Here is an 18,625-nt window from a genome sequence, read left to right on the forward strand (position 1 = left end):
GCCACAGTTGGATTCTGTGGCCCCCCCACAGGTGGACCCCACAGCACCGCCACAGTTGGATTCTGGGGCCCCCCCCACATTCAGATTTTGTGGTCCAGCCTCAGCTGAACTCCTCAGCTCAGCCACAGGTGAACCATGAGGCCCAGCCACAAGTGAGCCCCTAAGGCCCAGACCCCCGGACCCGCTGCCGGCTCAGCCCCCAGCCCCTGTGATGAAGTCTCTTCTGCTCCATCCACAGATCCCACCCCAGAAGCCCCTGAGAACCCAGCTGTGCCTGCTGTCTCTGAGGGAGAGAACCCCAGCAGTGTCCCCCCAGAGGAGGCCCCTGGGACAGGCCCCACGTGAGGTTCCAGGAAAGCCCAAGCCCATCAGGGCAGTGGAAGAGCTTGAGGGAGACAGACTAACCAGGGGAGCCGTGGAGGAAGTCATCATGGAAAACCCCACCCGGTCCCCTGGGCCTGGCAGGAGGACTTTGGGGAAGTGAAAATGAAGCACCAAAAAGTCCCCAGCAGTTTGTCATGAGCGTCTTGTCCCTACCCAGGTCGCACTCCGGTTTTCCACGCTTGCCCCCTACACCCAGTGGTCCAGCAGTCAGAGCTGATGCTCTCCTGCTGGGCTCTGCGCCCAGGCAGCCTGGACCCCGCCGACAGTCTCCCCCTAGCCTCAGTCCTACAGGAGAAAGCCAGCAGGGGTGACTTCCCAGGGCTTGAGCTGACCTCCCTTTGATCCTTCCCTTCCCCCTCTCCTCCCTCTAACTCAGCACAAGGATGCCAACGGAGGAAGTCCCTGCAGAGAAGGCAGGCATTCAAGAGCCAGCAGGAACCTGGGGCCCTAGGAGCGCACACAGGCTGGCCTGGCCCCCTGCCCCCAACAGGTAGCGAGACCGCGGTGTCGGCGGGCCTCCATCAGCAAGGCAGTGGGAGCGGGAGAGGAACAGAGCTACCGAGCCCGGATTCCACTCAGGCGCTGGTGACTCTGGAAAAGCTGCTTCACCCTCTGAGCTGCTGTTGCATCTGCCGTGGGGAGGGTTCAGTCAGAAAGTGTGTGAGGCACTCGGCTAGAGCCTGGCACACAGTAGGGCCTCGGTGAACAGAAGTCCTTCCCTCGCTCCCATTCAGAGATGTCCCTGCAGGGGCTGGAGTCGGACGGGAGGAGGTGCGGCCTGGCCTCGGCCTCCAGGTGGGGGCCCTGTGAGCTTTGGGGCAGATCAGCTGTGCCCGCAACCAGTTTGGGGCCTGAGAGAGCATGGGGCCGACTCTGTTCCTTGGATGGCTCCAGAGAACTTCAGCATCTGCTCCCTCCACTCAAGGGTTCAACTAGTGTCCACCTGCCCCCACCACCACCACCACCACCACCATGCGGTCTAGCGAGTGCCCTGGTCCCGTCTCCAGCAGAGCCCCTTCTATGCACTCAGCCCCGGGGCAGAGAGGGGACGATGTTCAAACAGAGAACTCTGGGGACCAGTGGCTCAAGAAAGGGTACAGGCCCCCAAGAGGACACATAGCATCTCAGGTCAGAGCCCCCCTCTTCCCTCTCAAGCTGCAGACACTGCAAGAAAAAGTAGGAAGCGCTGAAGTTCTCATCCCCACCCCCTTCCCTTTCACACCAGCGCTTCCTTCGGGCTGCCCCCCCACACCCAGCTTTCCCTCACCCCCTTGTGTTCCAAAACCATGAGCCCTTCGCCCTTTTAACGCCCCCCAACCCCCCACCCCCGGCCCTTTGCCATTGCCAGTAGCCGAGAGCTGCCCTGACCAGCAGGTGTAGATGAAAGACCTTTCTGTGCGGCCCTTGTAGGGCTGCTTCACTCTGAAAAAGGCAGCGGTGCAGGTGCTGGGTTCTGGTTGCTAGCTCCCTCTTCACCTCAGTGTTCTCCTCTGTAGAATGGGGTGGTAGAGTTCCCCTTGCAAAGGCTGCTGCTGTCATGAATGGGGCCCTGGGGATGGAAACATGCTGAACGGTGACAATGCGGGGAGTGGGGGGCAGAATTCTAGCATTTCCTGCTGATGGGACTGTGGACGCTGAGGTTGCGCGACAGAGATTTCTGAATGGGCACAAATTTGTTGAATTCATTCATTTATTGAGCACTTGCTAGATGACCTTCCGGCCAACTCTCCATTCTGGGGACACATGAGTGGGGTGAGGTCATGACCTCAAGTGCCCCTTGCGGGTTTTTTGAATCCCAGCTCCACCACTCACCAGCTGTGTTATCTTCAGCAAGGCTGTTGGCTTCTTTGGGACTCCGTTTCCTCATCTGTAAAATGGGGATCATATCAATGGTCCCCATTTCCTAGGAGTGTTCATCTCTATGCAGTACTTGCATCCTTTGCCTGGCACAGAGTAAGTGCTGAATAATAATAATTATTATTATTATTTACGATTTTATTTATTTATTTGACACAGAGAGACACAGCGAGAGCGGGAACACAAGGAGGGGGAGCGGGAGAGGGAGAAGCAGGCTTCCCGCGGAGCAGGGAGCCCAATGCGGGGCTCGATCCCAGGACCCTGGGACCATGACCTGAGCCGAAGGCAGACGCTTAACGACTGAGCCACCCAGCGCCCTAGTGCTGAATAATTATTAACCATTAATTTAATTATGCCCGTGGGCATCCCCAAACCTCACCCTGGCCCGGGACCAACAATCACCCAGGGGCCAGAGCCCACGTGGCAGCATCCTGCCTACTAGGCATTGTCCCCTCTACCATACTGCGTCCCCTTCTGCAAGAAATGCTTTCCCACTGCCCCACCCCTTTGGGTGCACACCCCCTGGAGGCAGGGTCTGGACTGGTGTCCCCCTTGGGGCACTCTGCAGTGCTCCTCCCTCTTCTCCCAGAGAGGGGTCCCAAAGCTTTTTCAACAGGACAGGCAGATCAGACACTAAAACCCCAGTGCCCACCACCTGCCTTCAACTCTGGTCCCCATTCCAAACTCAGCCTTTGGGAGAGTGGGCTAGCCCCACCTCCAAGGTCCCTGAGGGGAAATCTCACCCAGAACGGGGAATTGTTATCCAGGAGAAAGAACAGTGCTATGAAGGGTTTTGTGAGATAAAGAGGAGTTCTACTGGTGACCCCCAGAAGAGGGTTTTGTGTTAGAGGAAGCATGCGCACCCAAGGCCAGACAGGTTGAAGAGAGGGCTCATCCCTGACATTCCACGATCCATCTACCTCACCCCTAACACCCCAGGGGGCAGGGGCTCCTGTTGCCCCCTGGGAGACTCACCCCTTCTCCAGCTGAGAGGTACGTTTATTCTGAGTTGTGAATATGAACATTTTCAATTCTACATTCGGGACTGCTGTTCGTTCATTCATTCAGCGTATAGGACTTGACCCCACGCTGTGTGCTAAGTCTCATCCTAAGTGCTGGGGATGCAGTGAGAAACAGGACAAAGTGCTACCCACAGTTTGCTAACATTCTAGTGGAGCGGGGCAGACAAAATGCAAATACACAAATAATTACATAATAGAACATCAGATACGGACTAGGAAGGATACAGGAGGAACAAGTAAGGGCCAGAGTGACCAGCGAGGGGTTGGTCTGAGACCTGGAGAAAGTGAGGGATGGAGCCTTTTCACAAGCTGGGGGGAGAGTTTCCGGATGGAAAGAGCAGGAAGTACCCAGGCCCTGGGGTGGGAAAGAAGGTGGTTTGTTTCGGGGACAGGAGGGTCCGCGTCACGGGGCCACATGCAGGGAGAGGACAGAGGAAGGTAGCATATGGGGGGCACAAGGACTGTGGGCATTGTTTCACGTGTGACAGTGAGCCGAGGGGAGGGTCTGGGTTGGGCTTTAGACAACCCCTGGCTGTTGCCTGGAGGGCACAACGGAGAGAGAGCCTTAGTGGCAGCATTCCTTCTTCCAAAGCACCCTCATTCCTGTCCTTTTTTGGAAGGGCCGGCCTGTGCCAGGGTGTGTGGAACAGAGGGAAAAGCAAGGACTTTGGAGCCAAACAGATGGGGGCTAAATCTTGGTGGGATGACCTGGGGCGGGCACCCTTCCCCTCTGAGCTGCTTCCTCTTCAGGGAGTGGGCAGGGGGGTGAATAGGGTATAAGCCCCAGCCTGTGCGAGACACACAGTGGGGCCTCCTGCTGCCCCAGATAAGACTCCTGGCTTTGCTCTTCCTTCCTTTTTCCACCTACCTGTCTTTTTCTGGGAAAGAGACCCTGACCATCACCTCAAGGAAGATGAGGGAGGTGGCCAGTGCCCCAGGGACACCAGCCCCAGGCAGAAGGGACAGATTCTGCCTGTCAGACCTTACAGGGACACCCAAGTCCCCCCAGCGTGGGACACGGACAGGGATGGGGTAGATCTGAGGAGGCCAGTCTGGGCTCCTGTCCCGGGAGCTAGCTAGGAGGGAGACATCTGCGGACAGACCACTAGGCTGGAATCTGGCAGGGGGCATGTCCCCATTTCTATTTTTAATAAGGAGGCCCAGCAGGCCCCAGGGGTGTTCAACGGAAACATTGAGTTGGCTGGGCCTTCCACGTGCCCCTTAAAACACCAATGTTGTATTTACATTGTTCATCACGAGCGTGTACTTTTTCAACCTTTAAAAAGAGGCACGTGAATATATCGACTGTCAGCCTGGATACTGTATTTTGGAGTCAGGGGTGGACTGGGGCACCCGGAAGTATGCACTGGGATGGGGGCTTGGCACCGCGGGCTCCACCCAATCCTGGTACTCTCGAGGGCACAGCCAGAGGAGCAGGGCCGGGAAGGGGCCGCGGTCGGCGGGCGGGCTGCACCCCGCACCCACAGCCCCTCCAGCCCGACCCCCACCCCTGTCCCTGCCCCTTCGCCCCGGAGGGACCCGGGCGCCTGCGGGGCGGGGCTCGCCCAGGAGCCACCCCCTGCGCTCCCCTAGCCCCGGCGCTCGGGGAGTCCGGGGCCCCGCTCGTAGTCTCCCGCCCCGCCCCTCCGCGCGTGACCTCGGCCCCGCCCCCGCGAGCCCCCGCCCCGCCCCTCCCGCCCCCTGCCCCCGGCTCCTCTGTCACTTCCTGATTCCCGCTTCCTGCTTCCCAGAGGCTGGGATCCGGAGCCGCCCGAGGCCGGTGCCGCAGCCCCCGGCGTCCCCGGTGAGCGCGGCTGGCCGGAGCTGGGGGCGCGGGCGGGGGGCCGGGCGGGCCTGCGGGAGCGGAGCTGCGGGAGGCTGGGGTGGGGGGTCGCGAGTCCGAGGAGCCTTTACCCTCTGCGGCACTCCCCCCTCAGTCCCAACTCCCTGTGGCCGACGAGCCTCTACCCCCCCCCCCACGGTTCACCTTGGACCCCGCTCCGAGGGCGCCCTGGGATGCTCTGCGGCCGGGAGCGGCATCCTGCCCCCTGCCCCCCAGTCCTGCCAGTCCCCCTGGACCGGCCTGGGGCTCCCTGCACATTCCTGCAGGCGCTGCACATTCCCCGGGGCTCAGAACTGGGGCCTGGCGCAGCTCCACTTTGGAGACCTTTCCCCATCAGCCAACTTCCAAATCCTGGGCAGGAAGGAGCATGCTTGGAACTGACTGGGACCCACAGAGGAGCTAAGCTTGCCCTGGCTTGGGTACCTCCCACCTCCCCCACACATACCAGAGCCAGGGAGGGGCCTGGGTAGGGTCCTGCAAAGCCCCTCAGGACTCAGCAGTGTGGGCCTTGGGTCAGTGCACTCCCCCCTCCCCCGACCTCAGGTGCCCCCTTGGTGGGTGGCAGCCAGGGACTGCAGCTGGGACCCCGTTCTGTAACCCGGGAAGCTGAAAGCCAAGAGGGCTCCCATGACCTGGTTGCAGCCTCCCCATCGCCCTTCGTGCAGCCCTGGGAGGGTTGGGGTTGTTGAGATGGGCGAGGGCTGATCGAAGTCTCTCCACCCTGCAGACATGTCCTTCCGCAAAGTGGTTCGGCAGAGCAAATTCCGGCACGTGTTTGGACAGCCGGTCAAGAATGACCAGTGCTATGAAGATATTCGAGTGTCCCGTGTCACCTGGGACAGCACCTTCTGTGCCGTCAATCCCAAGTTCCTGGCTGTGATCGTGGAGGCCAGCGGCGGGGGTGCCTTCCTGGTGCTCCCCTTAAGCAAGGTGGGCCCCCTCAGGGCTGGGGAAAGGACTGGAGGCTTGGCCACACCTACGAGGCCTCTCTGCTCACCTCACCTTCCATATCTTGCCCACCCCCACACTGCTGGGCAGGTGTCATAACCCAGATTTATTGCCTGAAAGGCGTTAGCACAGATAGAGATTCTTTTATTGCCAGCGAGTCAGGGTCAGAGGCAACAGACGTTTCCCGCTTACCCTTGACTGCCCCTCTCATGCCCGCAGACGGGCCGCATCGACAAGGCCTACCCGACGGTGTGTGGACACACGGGACCCGTCCTGGACATCGATTGGTGTCCCCACAACGATGAAGTCATCGCCAGCGGCTCGGAGGACTGTACGGTCATGGTGAGGCTCGGGGCTGTGGCTGCGCCCGGGTCGCAGGTGTGGCTCCAGGCCGCCAGCAGCTGGGCCACGCAGAGGTCTCACCTGGCATCCCCACCCCTCCCGCAGGTGTGGCAGATCCCGGAGAACGGACTCACGTCCCCGCTGACAGAGCCGGTGGCGGTACTGGAGGGACACACCAAGAGGGTGGGCATTGTCACTTGGCACCCGACTGCCCGCAACGTGCTGCTCAGCGCAGGTCCGCACCGCCCCCCCCCCGCCCCCCCCACCCCCCGCCCCCCTCTGTGTGCAGCCCCGGAACCCACACCCTCTCCCAGGCCCATCGGACAGGTGGTAAAGCCGAGGCCCACAGAGGTCAAGGGGCCGGGTGTGACCCCTGGAGGGTGGGCTAACGGCCCCCTGCCCGGCAGGCTGTGACAACGTGGTGCTCATCTGGAACGTGGGCACGGCGGAGGAGCTGTACCGCCTGGACAGCCTGCACCCCGACCTCATCTACAACGTCAGCTGGAACCGCAACGGCAGCCTCTTCTGCTCTGCCTGCAAGGACAAGAGTGTGCGCATCATCGACCCCCGCCGGGGCGCCCTGGTGGCGGTACGTGGCCCCCCAGGGGGCCTAGGATGGTAGCGGGCAGGCCGAGGGGCTCTGTCGGGTGCCGCCCTGACCACTCCATTCCCCGGACAGGAGAGGGAGAAGGCTCACGAAGGGGCCCGTCCCATGCGGGCCATCTTCCTGGCCGATGGCAAGGTGTTCACCACAGGCTTCAGCCGTATGAGCGAGCGGCAGCTGGCGCTGTGGGACCCGGTGAGTGGCCATGGCCAGCTGGCGGGACAGGCTTGATTGAGCCTTGGACCCCACCGTGGGCACAGAGGGCAGGAGTCACCCCGGAGAGGCCTGTGGGCCGCAGGTTCTCAGCCTGGCAGCTGAGGCTCTCGGGACCTGGAACCTTTGCCCCTCGCTCTCCAGCCTCCCCTGCTGCCTCCAGCTTCCTCCAGGCCTTAGCCCATGTTGTTCTTGCCAACTGACAGGCCCTTCCCTCCTTTGCTTGCTTGTTCCAATCTGGCTGTCCTTTGGGGACCCAGTGCCGAGGCCCCCTCCCCCGGGAGGCCTCCCAGCCCTTCTCCTGGAGTGTTCTGTCCCACAGCCCTGTGGCTTCTGTATAGTGACCTCCGTGGATCCCTTTGAGACGGGGTAGTGCTGCCTGGCACCCCCCTGCTCCCACGTGGTAGGGACTAAAGGCCTGGAGTAGGCCAGGGAAGTGGGATCCTGGGAGTGGAGGGGATCCAGGAGCGGGGGAGAGAACCCATCTGGCGTTGGTGGGGACAGTGCCAGCCGGCATGGGAGGCAGCCTGGGGCCAGTCCTGATGGGCTGGGACGGTGAGGAGAGGGAAGGAAAGTCCTGGCCTGGCCTCACTGTCCGCCACCCCATGTGCCAGGAAAACCTTGAGGAACCCATGGCCCTGCAGGAACTGGACTCGAGCAATGGGGCGCTGCTGCCCTTCTACGACCCCGACACCGGCGTGGTCTACGTCTGCGGCAAGGTGGGGCCAGGCAGGGCGGATGGGGGCAGGGAAGAAGGCTGCGTTCCTGAGTGCTGACCCCTGCCGCCTCCCACCCCACAGGGTGACTCCAGCATCCGGTACTTTGAGATCACAGATGAGCCCCCCTATATCCACTTCCTGAACACATTCACCAGCAAGGAGCCCCAGAGGGGCATGGGCAGCATGCCTAAGAGGGGCTTGGAGGTCAGCAAGTGCGAGATCGCCCGGTAAGAAGGGCCCCCCGGGTGGCTGGCTGCAGAGGGATGAGTTGGCCCCAGCAGCAGAGGCCCGGCCATGGCCGGGCAGGGTGAGAGGTCAGACCTTCGGAGGCTGCTGAGGAGCGGGAACCAGCCCGCAGCAGGGCCAGAGTCAAGGTCCGACCGTGGAGGGGCTGGGGTGAGGCCTGGAAGTGGAGAGTGCAGGGAGCCAGGAGAGCCTGTGAGGGGGAGGTTCCACCCACGGTCCCCCCCCTCCCCTTTCGCAGGTTCTACAAACTGCATGAGCGCAAGTGTGAGCCTATCGTCATGACGGTGCCAAGAAAGGTGAGGCCACTGGTCCCCTGCCCACCCACTCCCTTCCTCAGCGGGCAGGCCCTGCGGGGGTGACCGGGCTGAGGCCTGTGATCGGGACGTGGTTGAGTGTGGATGTGGTCAGCGGGCTGGAGAGACACCCAGGATGGGTTTGGCCTGCCGCCAGGCGTTGGACGGTGCCAGGCAGGCGGTGAGACGGGGTGAGACGGGGGGAGCTGTGGCCCTGCTCTGGAAGAGCCACCGGAGACAGATGTCAGGCCGCTGTGCAGGGCTCCCTGTGGCAGGCAAGGCAGGACCCAACAGCATGGCTAGGGTGGGGCCTGCCAACGGTGGGTCAAGGCCAGGCAAAGGGCACGGAGGTAAGAACAGAGAGAGGGACGGGAGGCTGGCTGTGGTGGAAACTCCCACGAAGAGGGGATCGATCCACGTGTGGCCTGGCCTCAGATGCCCAGCCAAGAACCTTGGACGAGCGTCGTTCTTCTCCAGCCAGCGTTCGCCAAGTGAGCCATTCGGCGTGCCAGGCACATCCCAGGGAGGAAAGCCATGAATGAGGCTGGCGGGGTTCACAGTCCGTGGGACACAGACAGGGCTCCCAGAATCCCGTGAAGCCACGTGGCTGACCCGTGCTTAGGAGCATTAGGAAGGCTTCTGAGAAGAGTTGTTGGCCATATCCCGAAAGGAAGTGAAACGAGAGATTTGTGCCTTAGAGAGGCCACTTGGGGCCAGGCCGTTGGAGGATGGGTTGACAGGGTTCAGGCCTGGGACTGAGAACGATGAGGAGGTGGCTACCCAGGGTCCAGACAAGAGAAGAGGACCCTGCCACTGGGCCCCCGGCTGATCCGGACCTCCCCCACCCCCTGCCCAGTCGGACCTCTTCCAGGACGATCTGTACCCTGACACAGCCGGGCCCGAGGCGGCCCTGGAGGCAGAGGAGTGGGTGAGTGGGCAGGATGCCAGCCCCATCCTCATCTCCCTGCGGGAGGCCTATGTGCCCAGCAAGCAGCGGGACCTGAAGGTCAGCAGGCGCAACGTACTATCCGATAGCCGGCCTGCCGCGGCCCCGAGCTCGGCCCGCCCCGGGGCCTCCACCTCTGCTGCGTCCATCCACACGACTGTCCCCAGCGGCAGCCTCGCCGGAGCCGCGGTACGTGCCCCCCACCCCCCCGCCCCGCCGCCGCCCCCGCTCCCCCAGTCGGCACCCCGGTCTGCTGTGCGTGTGCCTGAACCTTTCCGGCCAGGCTGTCGGGCTCAGGCCCTGGCCTGGTGGATTGGGGGAGGGCTGCAGCTCCGCGCCCCCTGACTGCTGCCCCCACGTCCCTGCAGGAGGCTGGGAAGCTGGAGGAGGTGATGCAGGAGCTGCGGGCGCTGAGGGCGCTGGTCAAGGAGCAGGGGGAGCGCATTGGCCGCCTGGAGGAGCAGCTCGGCCGCATGGAGAATGGGGACGCATAGCACCACAGGCCCAGGGGATCCCGCTCCCCCTCACTTCCTCCTCCTCCGAGCTCCCTCCTCACCCAGCCTCCGCTGGCAAGTCAACACCACTAGCTGGCTGTCTCCTGCCCCCTGCCCAGGGCCTCTGGGGCAGGTTCAGGGGCAGTCCATCCCGACCCATCCCGTGGGCCCCGGGCTGGAGCCACCGCCTGGCTGTCATTGTTACTGTGGAGGATTTTTGTATCAAGGCAAACTTATACTCTGAGGGACCATCTCCCCCCAGCTCCCTGCTCCCTCCCGGAGGAAGTGGGAGGGACAAGCTCTATATTTTCATTCCAAATAAAATTCTCTTTCTAAAAGCCAGGTTTGCCCTCTGCAAAAGGTGGGGCTGGGAAAGTCAGTCTGGAATGCTGGGGGCAGAGGAGGCCGGCCCACAGGGATCACAGATGGGAGGAAGGTCTGAGGGCCATGAGCATCCCCCCCCCAAGTCATCACTTCCCTGAATTCCGCCAGCTAGAGAAACTGAGGCCACAGAGCTGTGGACACCCAGGACTGCGTTCTGCTTTGAGCTGGTGCCTGGGTCCTCCTTTTGGAGGCCTGGCCACAGGCTTCACAGCTCCGGCCTCACCCGGTGAGAGATCTGTGAGGCCCCCCAGTGTAAGGGTTAGGGTGGTCCCCGAGAGGCCCACGGCCCCCAAGCAGGGCCCTATGGCAGGGAGGGCCGGGTGGGGTATGTGAGCAGGAAGCGGAAGCGCCCAGTAACCCTTAGCTGCAGCTGAGCGCGCCAGAGCTCACTTCCACTCAACACAGCCAGAGCTGGTGGCGGGCACCCAAGCACCGAGGCCGGCGGACTGATGGTGAGCACAGGAGCCCACTGGGTCCTGCGGTGGGGGCCACAGGCGGTCAGAGCCGGCATGTCTGGGCCCTGGGCACTAACAGAGGACCCCCACATTGGGGCCCAGGAGCAGAAGCAGCTGGCCCAGGGCAGAGAAGGGAGACCCAGGGCAAGCATGGGGCAGAAGCTGGGCCTTCTTACCTCACCTCAGAGGTAGGCCTCCCCGGGACTCAGGGTGTACCCCCCCAGCACCCCTCTCCAGGCCCGGCCCCCCTTCAGGAACCTCTGACAGACCCTCTCGCCTGTTCTGCTGGGTGAGCTGGGACCTGGGCACAGAACCTACCTGCGTCCCTGGAGCCTGGGCAAACAGAGCCCCGGGTGAAGGGGGGGCTTGCTTGAATCTCGGCACCCCTCCCCCACCAACACCTCCCACCTGCCCCGTTCCAACCGCAGGCTTCCTCTGGTAGCGACACCCGCCTCCCCCAGCCCCCAAGCCCTACAAGCCTGAGACCGCCGGGGACGGGAGCTGAACGGAAATGCTGCAGCTGGGGCAGTCCTGTGGGTGGGAGAGGAAGAGGGGTCCATCCTGAGCCCTGATCAAGTGGAGGGTAAACAGTTGTCTCGGAGTTGGCCCTTCCATTCCCACGCCTCAGGAAGAGCCAACCCCAACACCGGCCTCACAGATTCCTTCCTTCCCTCCCTCCGCATCCCATCGCCACCCCCAAACCCCACCGTCAGAGTCTTGACACGTCTGACCCGTATTTACTGGGCACCTACTGTGTGTGCCAGAAATGAGCGCTTGAGCCAGGAAGACCCCTGTCTCCTTGCTGTTGGCTCTGGTGGGGCAGGTAGGGCAGGCAGCGTGAGGAGTACGAGGGAGAGAAAAGTAGAGCCCGGCCGGGCCGGCTGCAGCGGTGAGAGGCAGGGCGGTACCCCGGGTCAGATTGGGCCTCACAGAGAATCTCACGGGGACGGTCTGGGCCAAAGTGGGCCGGCAGCCGTGCGGCTCTCAGGGGGATGGAGCATTCTGGGTGTAGAGGGAACAGCCAGCACACAGGTCCGTGGCAGGCGCAGGCTCATGCAGGGCGCGGGCGGGGGCGGGAGGGGGGTCCAGGGCCACATCTCAAAGGACCAGGGCCTTGCGGACCCAGCAGGACGTGGGCTTTCCCGCTTGATGGTGCCCATTTTGCCCAAGAGGCAGCTGAGGAGCCGGTCACCCGGCCTGACTGCCCCCTGCCCGTCTCCCCGCAGGACCTGCCCTGTGCCCTAGGGCTCGGGACGCTGCTGGGCCTGCCAGGGGTCCTGGGCTCAGGCAGCGGCGCCGAGGACAGTGGGAGCTCCAGCACCGTGGCCGTGGCCGTGCTGCTGCTGCTGCTGCTGCTGCTGGTCGCCGGCCTGGCACTGGCCTGGCGCCGCCTCAGCCGGGACTCGGGGGGCTACTACCACCCGGCCCGCCTGGGCGCCGCGCTGTGGGGCCGCACCCGCCGCCTCCTCTGGGCCAGCCCCCCGGGCCGCTGGCTCCGGGCCCGGGCCGAGCCGGAGACGTGCGCCGAGGCCCCAGATGAGCAGCAGGACGAGCAGGACGCAGAGGAGGACTACCAGCTGGCGGGCGGCCCAGGGGGGAGAGAGTCCCAGGAAGAGGAGCGGCGAGGCGGACTGGGGCCCGGCCCCCAGCAGCTCCCAGAGCCGGCTGAGGACGCGCATGACAGTAACACCGGCGGGGGCCTGGGCCTCAGCTGCCAGGGGCCGGCGGGCTCGGGGGGCAGCGCCGAGGCCCTGCTGAGCGACCTGCACGCCTTTGCTGGCAGCGCGGCCTGGGACAGCGCCGAAGCCTCTGGGGGCCGGGGCCTCCACGTCACCGCACTGTAAGCGCCAGCGTGGTGTCCCATCCCTGTCACTGTGCCTGTGTGTCCCGAGCTGCCCTGGACCCAGCGTCACCCACACCGCCACCCCCCTCCCCAATGTAAGCGTCTCAGACGATCGCTCCCCCACCGGTTCTGTCCCCAAAGCCGCGCATCCCTGTCCCCACCAGGAAGGCCGCCCACCCCTAGGGGCACGGGGGTCATCTGAAATAAAACCCCTCCAGCCCTGTGGCTCTGTGGTCCTGTAGTGACCCTTCCCATCTCGGAGCAGGGGCTCCTCCTGGCACAGCCCCACCCAATCCTGCCCCCCTCCCCCCAGAGGTCCAAGGGAAGAGCCAGGTCAGTGCCATGATTCAGTATTTTAATTCTCCAAGGGCACAGCTCAACTGCAGGCCAGCTGGGTGGCGAGGCCACTCCCCTGACAGCCAGAGCCTGTGGCCCTTCACGAACATGGTTCAGGGGCACAGCCACCCCAACCGAGACCCGCTCTCACACACACTCACTCCTGTACCCCAGACACACCTCCAGGTCCCTGGAACTGGCCCAGGGCCCCACTTGCCCTCACGGCTGCCCATCCTCCTAGCGCCCTGGGCGCCCACGGCCCCTCTTAGACTTCTTGGTCCCCGAGGGGGGTCGGATGGGGAGGGGGGCAGTGCTCGAGGGTGGTGGCGGTGGCGGCAGGAGAGGAGGTAGAGGGGGCTCCATGGGCTCCAGTGGGCCAGAGCTGGGCCGGAATCCCTCGAAGGGCGAGAACTTCAGGGGGCTGCAGGGGAAACCAAGGTGAGGCAGCACGTACTGGCACTCGGGTCAGAGGGCCGATGTCCCCCCCACCCCCACCCCCAGGTACAGAGGCTGTGAGGTCAAGTGCCCAGCCAGGCAGCCCCCACCACAAGGGGTCCCAGGGATGAGAAAACAGACTAGCACCGAGAGGCAGCCCTGGGGTGGATTGGCAGAGCCAAAGCTAGAACCGGCCTCCTGCCTCAGCTACACACTCCCCTCTGTCCTGTGGTACCTGACCGGGGTCCGGGGACTGCTGTTGAGGCGCCTGGGGGAGCGCAGCTTGGGCTGGAAGGAGAAGCCCTCCTTGATGCTGTCCAGGACGGAGGGTGCCACATATGTGAAGCCCTGTGAGGGTCGGGGGGAGCGAAAGCAGGGCCGGACGACACTCAGTGTCCACCACTCCTTAGCCACAATTCCTGTCCGGGCCCCCATAACCCTCAGGCCACCCAGGACCTCACCAGGAAGGCCTGGTTGGCGCTCTCACTGAGGGCCGTATCATCGGGACTGTCCACTGGCGTCTGCCGCGTGAAGTGGGTGTCAAACTGGCTCACATCCTCCTCTGACTGCTGTGGGTAGACCCGAGCGGGGAGGAGGGGTCAGGGGGCATCCAGGACGGGTCCTCCACCTGCCCCCAGACCAATGGGTCCTCCGCTTACCAGAGAGGGCCTGAAAGGGGGGTCGATGCGGCGAGCCAGGAGGTCGTCCCAAATAATGTGCCGGAAGAAGGGGTGCCTCTGTGGGTAGAGGGCCCCCAAACATCTCATCATTTCACCCTCCTTGACTCCCTCAGTAACTCCCTCTCGCCTAAGGCCTTGCCTGCCCCCCTGGTACCCTGGGGGCTCAGCCCTGCCCCCTCCTGGTGGTCCCAGACCCACCTGCACATCAGCAGCATCCCCAAGGCCACCCCCGATCCGTTGGCTGGGATTCCGCTTCAGAAACTGCAGACAAGGGCAGAGGGTGAGGGTCTGTCTGGGGGAGAGGCACTGACTGTGTGTTCCTCCATGTTCCTGCGGACTGGCCTGGGCAGGGAAAGGTGAGTGTGTGTGTGTGTGTGTGTGTGTGTGTGTGTGTGTGTGTGGTGGGGAGAAGGCCTCAGGAGTGTCGTCTCCACCTACAGACAACCTTAGGCCTTCCAAGGTTTGGTCTAATGGGCCCTTCTGCATGAAGCCTTCGCAAAGGCACCCGGTCACTGGGGGCACTAGGGCACTGCAGTGGGATCCAATCTCCAAGCCTAGCCTCCCACTTTTACCCCCAGCAAATGCCTTCTCGATGGGAGAGCAGCTAGCTCATCGTGAATGTTCCGCTGATTAAGACTTGGGACTAGGGGTGTGTGCAGCAGGGTCATCAGCTGGTCTGCAACAGAGTGAAGGCGCAAGCTCAGTGTCTTGGACCCCAAAGCCAATGCTCTTTCATCCCCAAAGGCATACTACACAGGCAGGGGTGTCCCACAGCCCAGAGAAACTCAGGATTCCATGCAGGGCCTAGAAGACGCTGAGGGCTGGGCCAGGGACCGGAGGAGCCCACCTTTTTGACAAGGTCCCGGGCATCCGGGGTGAGGTAGGGGGGCAGCGTCAGCTTCCCTTTGATGATCTTGTCCATGGTTTTCTTCCGGTTCTCTGCAGTGAAGGGTGGCTGGAGAAGGCAGAGGGTGAGAGGAGACTTGCGGGCCTCCCCCCAGGCCCTGGCCCTGGCCCGAGATGAGGACCCCCGTCCCACCCCCCTCCCCACCGCCCCTCCTCCCAAGGAGGCTGGACTTGCCGATCCAGTGAGCATGTCATACATCAGGGCCCCCAGGCTCCACCAGTCCACCGCCCGGTTGTGGCCACTGCGTACCAGAATCTCAGGGGCCCTGGGGGCCAGGGGAAACCATCAGCCAGGCAGGGCCCTTCCCGGCAGTCCTCCCGACCCCTGGTCCCAGCCAGCTGCCGCTTACATGTACTCAATGGTGCCACAGAAAGTATGGGTGACGGCGCCCTCATGGATCGACTCCTTGCAGAGTCCAAAGTCTGTCAGTTTGATGTGGCCTGAGGAAGATTTTGGAGGCGGTGGTCAGGGCCCTGGCCTACCGGGTGGTGCCCCTCAGCCCTCCCTGCAGATTCCAACCCAACATATGCAGCTACACGGCAGCGGGGTGGCGGGGGGCGGTGCACACACACGCACCCTGGCTGTTGAGCATGATGTTCTCAGGTTTGAGGTCCCGGTAGATGATGCCTTGGGAGTGGAGATGGCCCAGGGCCAGTGTGATCTCTGCCAGGTAGAAACTGCAGAGACAGGACAGGGTGAAGGCAAGGTTAGGCGGGGGGGCTGGGCTCTGAGGGAAGAGCATCCCTGGAGCCCCTCCAGAGAGGCAGGAAGGAACACCTACCAGGCCGTGTCTTCCAGGAAGATGCCCTCTCGCTCCAGATGCGTGAAGAGCTCACCGCCTGTGACACAAACACGTCAGCAGCTGTGTGCTGGGAACAAGCATCTTTGCTCTCTGAATCTCGGTTTCTTCTTGGGGAGAGTGGGACTCATAATTCCGGCCCTACCTGCCTCACACAGCTGCCGTGGGGATTCAATTCAATTCAGCAAACATCTACCGACGCCTACTCGGGTGTCTGGCCCTGTGCTGGGTGAAGCTGGGGACACAGAGATGAGGAGACCCAGCCATTGCCCTCAGGATGCTCAGTCTAATGGGGAGACAGACATGCACACAGGTGCTCTAATATGCCAGACTGAGGCAACAGCTCCAAGAGCTTAATGCAAAAAATATCACAGAGGAGGCAAATGACTCCTAACGTGAGGGGACACAGCCCATGGTAACAGTGAGAATCGAGGGGGTGCTGCGATGGATGTGGGGACTGGAGCTCACAGGGCTCATCTGTGCAGACAGGACCTGGCGGCAAGTGGGCCCCAACCGCTTCATGGCCAACAGGGGGCACCAGGCCAAGGAGGCCAGGCTTCACCGGGGCAGTTACAAGGAGCCGTGTAATTGTTAGTAGGAGCGTCGGGGACAATTCCGTGCTGAGACGATGACCCTGGGAGTTCATGGAAGAGGGTGAGCTGAAGGCCTCAGGCCCAGTTAGGAACAACTGTGACCCCCTGCCATCCCCTCAGGAGAGTGGAGAGTATGAAGGACACTGCTGAGAATGAACCAGCGGGATCTGGGACCCAACTGGACAGAGGGCACACAGGAGAGAGGAACAGGCCATGAAGGGGTAGTGGAAATGGACAAAACAAGCCACTGGATTTCTGCACAAACTCCGAGCGTTCCCGTCCACCCCCAGTACAGGTGAGGGACACAACAGGTGCTGGACAGACGTTTGCTGAATGAATGAATGATGGGACGGATGGACACACAAATGGATGGGTGTGGGGGCCCCCTAGCCATTCTACACACATCTCTCCAGGCTTCCCCCAGAGCTCCCAGTGCTTCCTGGCTGGTTCCCTGGCCCTGGTTCCCTGGCTGGGCCCCTGCTCATACCACTGAGACACTCGAGGATGAGGTAGAGTTTGCCACCAGTCTGGAAGGCATAGGCCAGTTCCACAATGAAGGGGTGCTTCACTGACTCTAGAATGTTCCGTTCAGCCCGCGTGTGTGCTGTGTCCTTGGCGTTGCGCACAATTTTGGCCTGAAGAGGCGGGATCAATCAGAAGGTGGGCACCTCGGGCACCTTTAGTCCCTCCAGCCGTTACCCTCCTGCCACCCTTTATCGCTCCATTCTATTTCTCCGTAATTCCGCTACCAGTGATCATCCTTCTCAAGGACTGATTTATCCTCTAGAGGTACCTCTCCGCTTTGTCACTAATGACATTTCAGGCAGATAATCCTTTGCTGTGGGTGCTGTCTTGTACCTCGTAGGATGTTTAGCAGCAGCCCCGGCCTCTACCCACTGGATGCCAGTAGCACCCCTATTTAGTTGTGACTCAAAACTGTAGAGGCAGTATTGCCCACGGTTGGGAATTACTGCAAAACAACACAACCACAACTGACATTAAACCAGCCAATGCCCAAGACAGGGGCCATCTCCTCCATCATGTTCACTACTGTCTTCCGGAAGCCTGGAGTCGTGCATGGAGGACGGCAGCCACCGAGCAAGGATTTGTTGGCTGAACAAATGACTCACCTTCCTCAGGACTTTCATGGCATATATTTTGCCCAAGTTGGTGCCCTGAACCTTTCGCACTTGGAACACCTGTAGGGCAGGGGAGACAGGATCAACCTCCCTCTCCACATCCTATCTTCAAAAAAGCTCCACCCTGAAGCTCTGGCATTGAGACCAAGAGGCCTGGGCCCACCCAAGGGTGGGGCAGTAAAGATGTCAAGTCTGATTCCGAGAGGATCGGCCTTTTCCCTGCTTTATGCTTTTACCTCAGCGTTCTATGGAGGCTCGACCGATTTACAAGTTTAATTTGTTTTGAGACCCTTTGCTGCTGCAAGACTGAGGCAGGGAGACCAGTGAGGAAGGAAGGCCAATACCTTGCCATAGCCCCCCTTGCCCAGCACACGCAGCAGCTCAAAGCAGTGGGGTCCGATGCGCTCAGGGCCCAAATTCACACTGGTCTCAGTCAGCTCCACCTCCTCACAGTGTCCCACAGGCCTATGAACACAAGAAGTTAATGGGGGCAAGGCTCCGGTACTCCCCATGTCTCCCTCCCCAGCCCACACCCTCCCTCCCCCAACACAACCCTCACTCACTCCAGGCCAGCCGCCCTCGACTCGGCAAGGGGACACACGTCCTGCGAGAAACCGAGGGGTAAGAGCCAAGGAAGGCACCGGGGATCCCTCCCCCTCAAGCCGGACTACTTGGCCCAGGAGAGGAGGGGGTCAGGGATGGAGCTGGCGGGCGATGGGCCAGCAATGGGGAGGAGAGGTCCAGGGCAGAAAAGGGAGAACCAGGGTAAGGGCTGGGGCCTGAAAGACAGGTCGGGGTGAGTGAGGGTGGGTCAGAGCTTAATAGGGGCCGGGCTCAGAGACGCTCTGGCTGGGGGAAGCCAGGGCGATTCCACCGCCTGGAGGATGGGATCGGCTCCGGGATCGAGCCGCGCCCGGGAGGACCACTCACCGAGGGGCTCAACTCTGGCTCGCCCTCGCTGCCTTCCTCCGTCTCCAGGTCCAGGTCAAACACGGCCGCCATAGCGGCGCCGGCCCGGCGGGCCCCTCGGCCCGTGCTTGGCCGCGCTCAGACTGACAGCCCGGGGGGCGGGGCGGGGGGGTTGTACGTGGTCACTCCGCGACCGCGGCCGCGCGCGCCGATGACGCATGAGGCTCCCCCCGC

General features: G+C 62.5%; 4 protein-coding genes across 7 annotated transcripts in view; 3 read left to right on the forward strand and 1 right to left on the reverse strand.

The window, feature by feature from the left end:
- Positions 1-349, forward strand: part of GPR152 (G protein-coupled receptor 152) — a 3,502-nt gene extending 3,153 nt beyond the window's left edge. Inside the window, 3 exon segments of the mRNA XM_025878684.2 lie at positions 1-6; positions 99-158; positions 160-349. The exon segment at positions 1-6 is cut by the window's left edge and continues 1,140 nt beyond it. Of these exon segments, the coding sequence (XP_025734469.1) occupies positions 1-6; positions 99-158; positions 160-345 (252 nt within the window). The 3' untranslated portion in view covers positions 346-349.
- A 4,616-nt stretch (positions 350-4,965) lies between these two features.
- Positions 4,966-10,249, forward strand: CORO1B (coronin 1B). The gene is made up of 11 exons (XM_025878391.2): positions 4,966-5,067; positions 5,834-6,036; positions 6,274-6,396; positions 6,502-6,631; positions 6,804-6,985; positions 7,076-7,195; positions 7,828-7,932; positions 8,014-8,159; positions 8,417-8,474; positions 9,328-9,606; positions 9,786-10,249. Exons 2-11 carry the CDS (start codon positions 5,836-5,838, stop codon positions 9,909-9,911), a joined length of 1,470 nt encoding a protein of 489 aa, XP_025734176.1. The 5' UTR covers positions 4,966-5,067; positions 5,834-5,835; the 3' UTR covers positions 9,912-10,249.
- A 344-nt stretch (positions 10,250-10,593) lies between these two features.
- On the forward strand, positions 10,594-12,818 carry PTPRCAP (protein tyrosine phosphatase receptor type C associated protein). The gene is made up of 2 exons (XM_025878393.2): positions 10,594-10,747; positions 11,977-12,818. Exons 1-2 carry the CDS (start codon positions 10,745-10,747, stop codon positions 12,592-12,594), a joined length of 621 nt encoding a protein of 206 aa, XP_025734178.1. The 5' UTR covers positions 10,594-10,744; the 3' UTR covers positions 12,595-12,818.
- Positions 12,819-12,931: 113 nt separating this feature from the next.
- On the reverse strand, positions 12,932-18,547 carry RPS6KB2 (ribosomal protein S6 kinase B2). Of its 4 annotated transcripts, none has more exons than XM_025879041.1 (15): positions 18,413-18,547; positions 18,046-18,086; positions 17,827-17,947; positions 17,474-17,542; positions 16,831-16,978; positions 15,733-15,790; positions 15,528-15,628; positions 15,301-15,391; positions 15,126-15,216; positions 14,892-14,999; positions 14,243-14,305; positions 14,024-14,101; positions 13,826-13,933; positions 13,600-13,712; positions 12,932-13,350 (listed from the first exon to the last, which is right to left on the reverse strand). In XM_025879041.1, exons 1-15 carry the CDS (start codon positions 18,482-18,484, stop codon positions 13,167-13,169), a joined length of 1,446 nt encoding a protein of 481 aa, XP_025734826.1. In that variant the 5' UTR covers positions 18,485-18,547; the 3' UTR covers positions 12,932-13,166. The 4 variants fall into 4 exon arrangements, with proteins under 4 accessions (XP_025734826.1, XP_073739495.1, XP_073739494.1 ...); XM_073883394.1 differs by having other exon boundaries at positions 13,605-13,712; positions 14,243-14,386; XM_073883393.1 differs by having other exon boundaries at positions 14,243-14,386.
- Between the last annotated feature and the right edge of the window lie 78 nt (positions 18,548-18,625).

This window comes from Callorhinus ursinus, unplaced genomic scaffold (genome assembly GCF_003265705.2).
Source record: "Callorhinus ursinus isolate GAN/ISIS: 27379988/994484 unplaced genomic scaffold, GSC_fseal_2.0 scaffold51, whole genome shotgun sequence".
Classification (NCBI taxonomy): Eukaryota; Metazoa; Chordata; class Mammalia; order Carnivora; family Otariidae; genus Callorhinus; species Callorhinus ursinus.

Excerpts from the sequence above, each read along its gene's own strand:
- CORO1B (XM_025878391.2), top strand. The coding sequence starts at position 5,836 with ATGTCCTTCCGCAAAGTGGTTCGGCAGAGCAAATTCCGGCACGTGTTT. Across the intron at positions 6,632-6,803 it reads CAACGTGCTGCTCAGCGCAG|GCTGTGACAACGTGGTGCTC; the intron begins GTCCGCACCGCC and ends CCTGCCCGGCAG. Across the intron at positions 8,475-9,327 it reads TCATGACGGTGCCAAGAAAG|TCGGACCTCTTCCAGGACGA; the intron begins GTGAGGCCACTG and ends CCCCCTGCCCAG.
- RPS6KB2 (XM_073883393.1), bottom strand. The coding sequence starts at position 18,484 with ATGGCGGCCGTGTTTGACCTGGACCTGGAGACGGAGGAAGGCAGCGAG. Across the intron at positions 16,979-17,473 it reads CCATGAAAGTCCTGAGGAAG|GCCAAAATTGTGCGCAACGC; the intron begins GTGAGTCATTTG and ends CCGCCTCTTCAG. Across the intron at positions 15,791-16,830 it reads CATCCTCGAGTGTCTCAGTG|GCGGTGAGCTCTTCACGCAT; the intron begins GTATGAGCAGGG and ends TTTGTGTCACAG.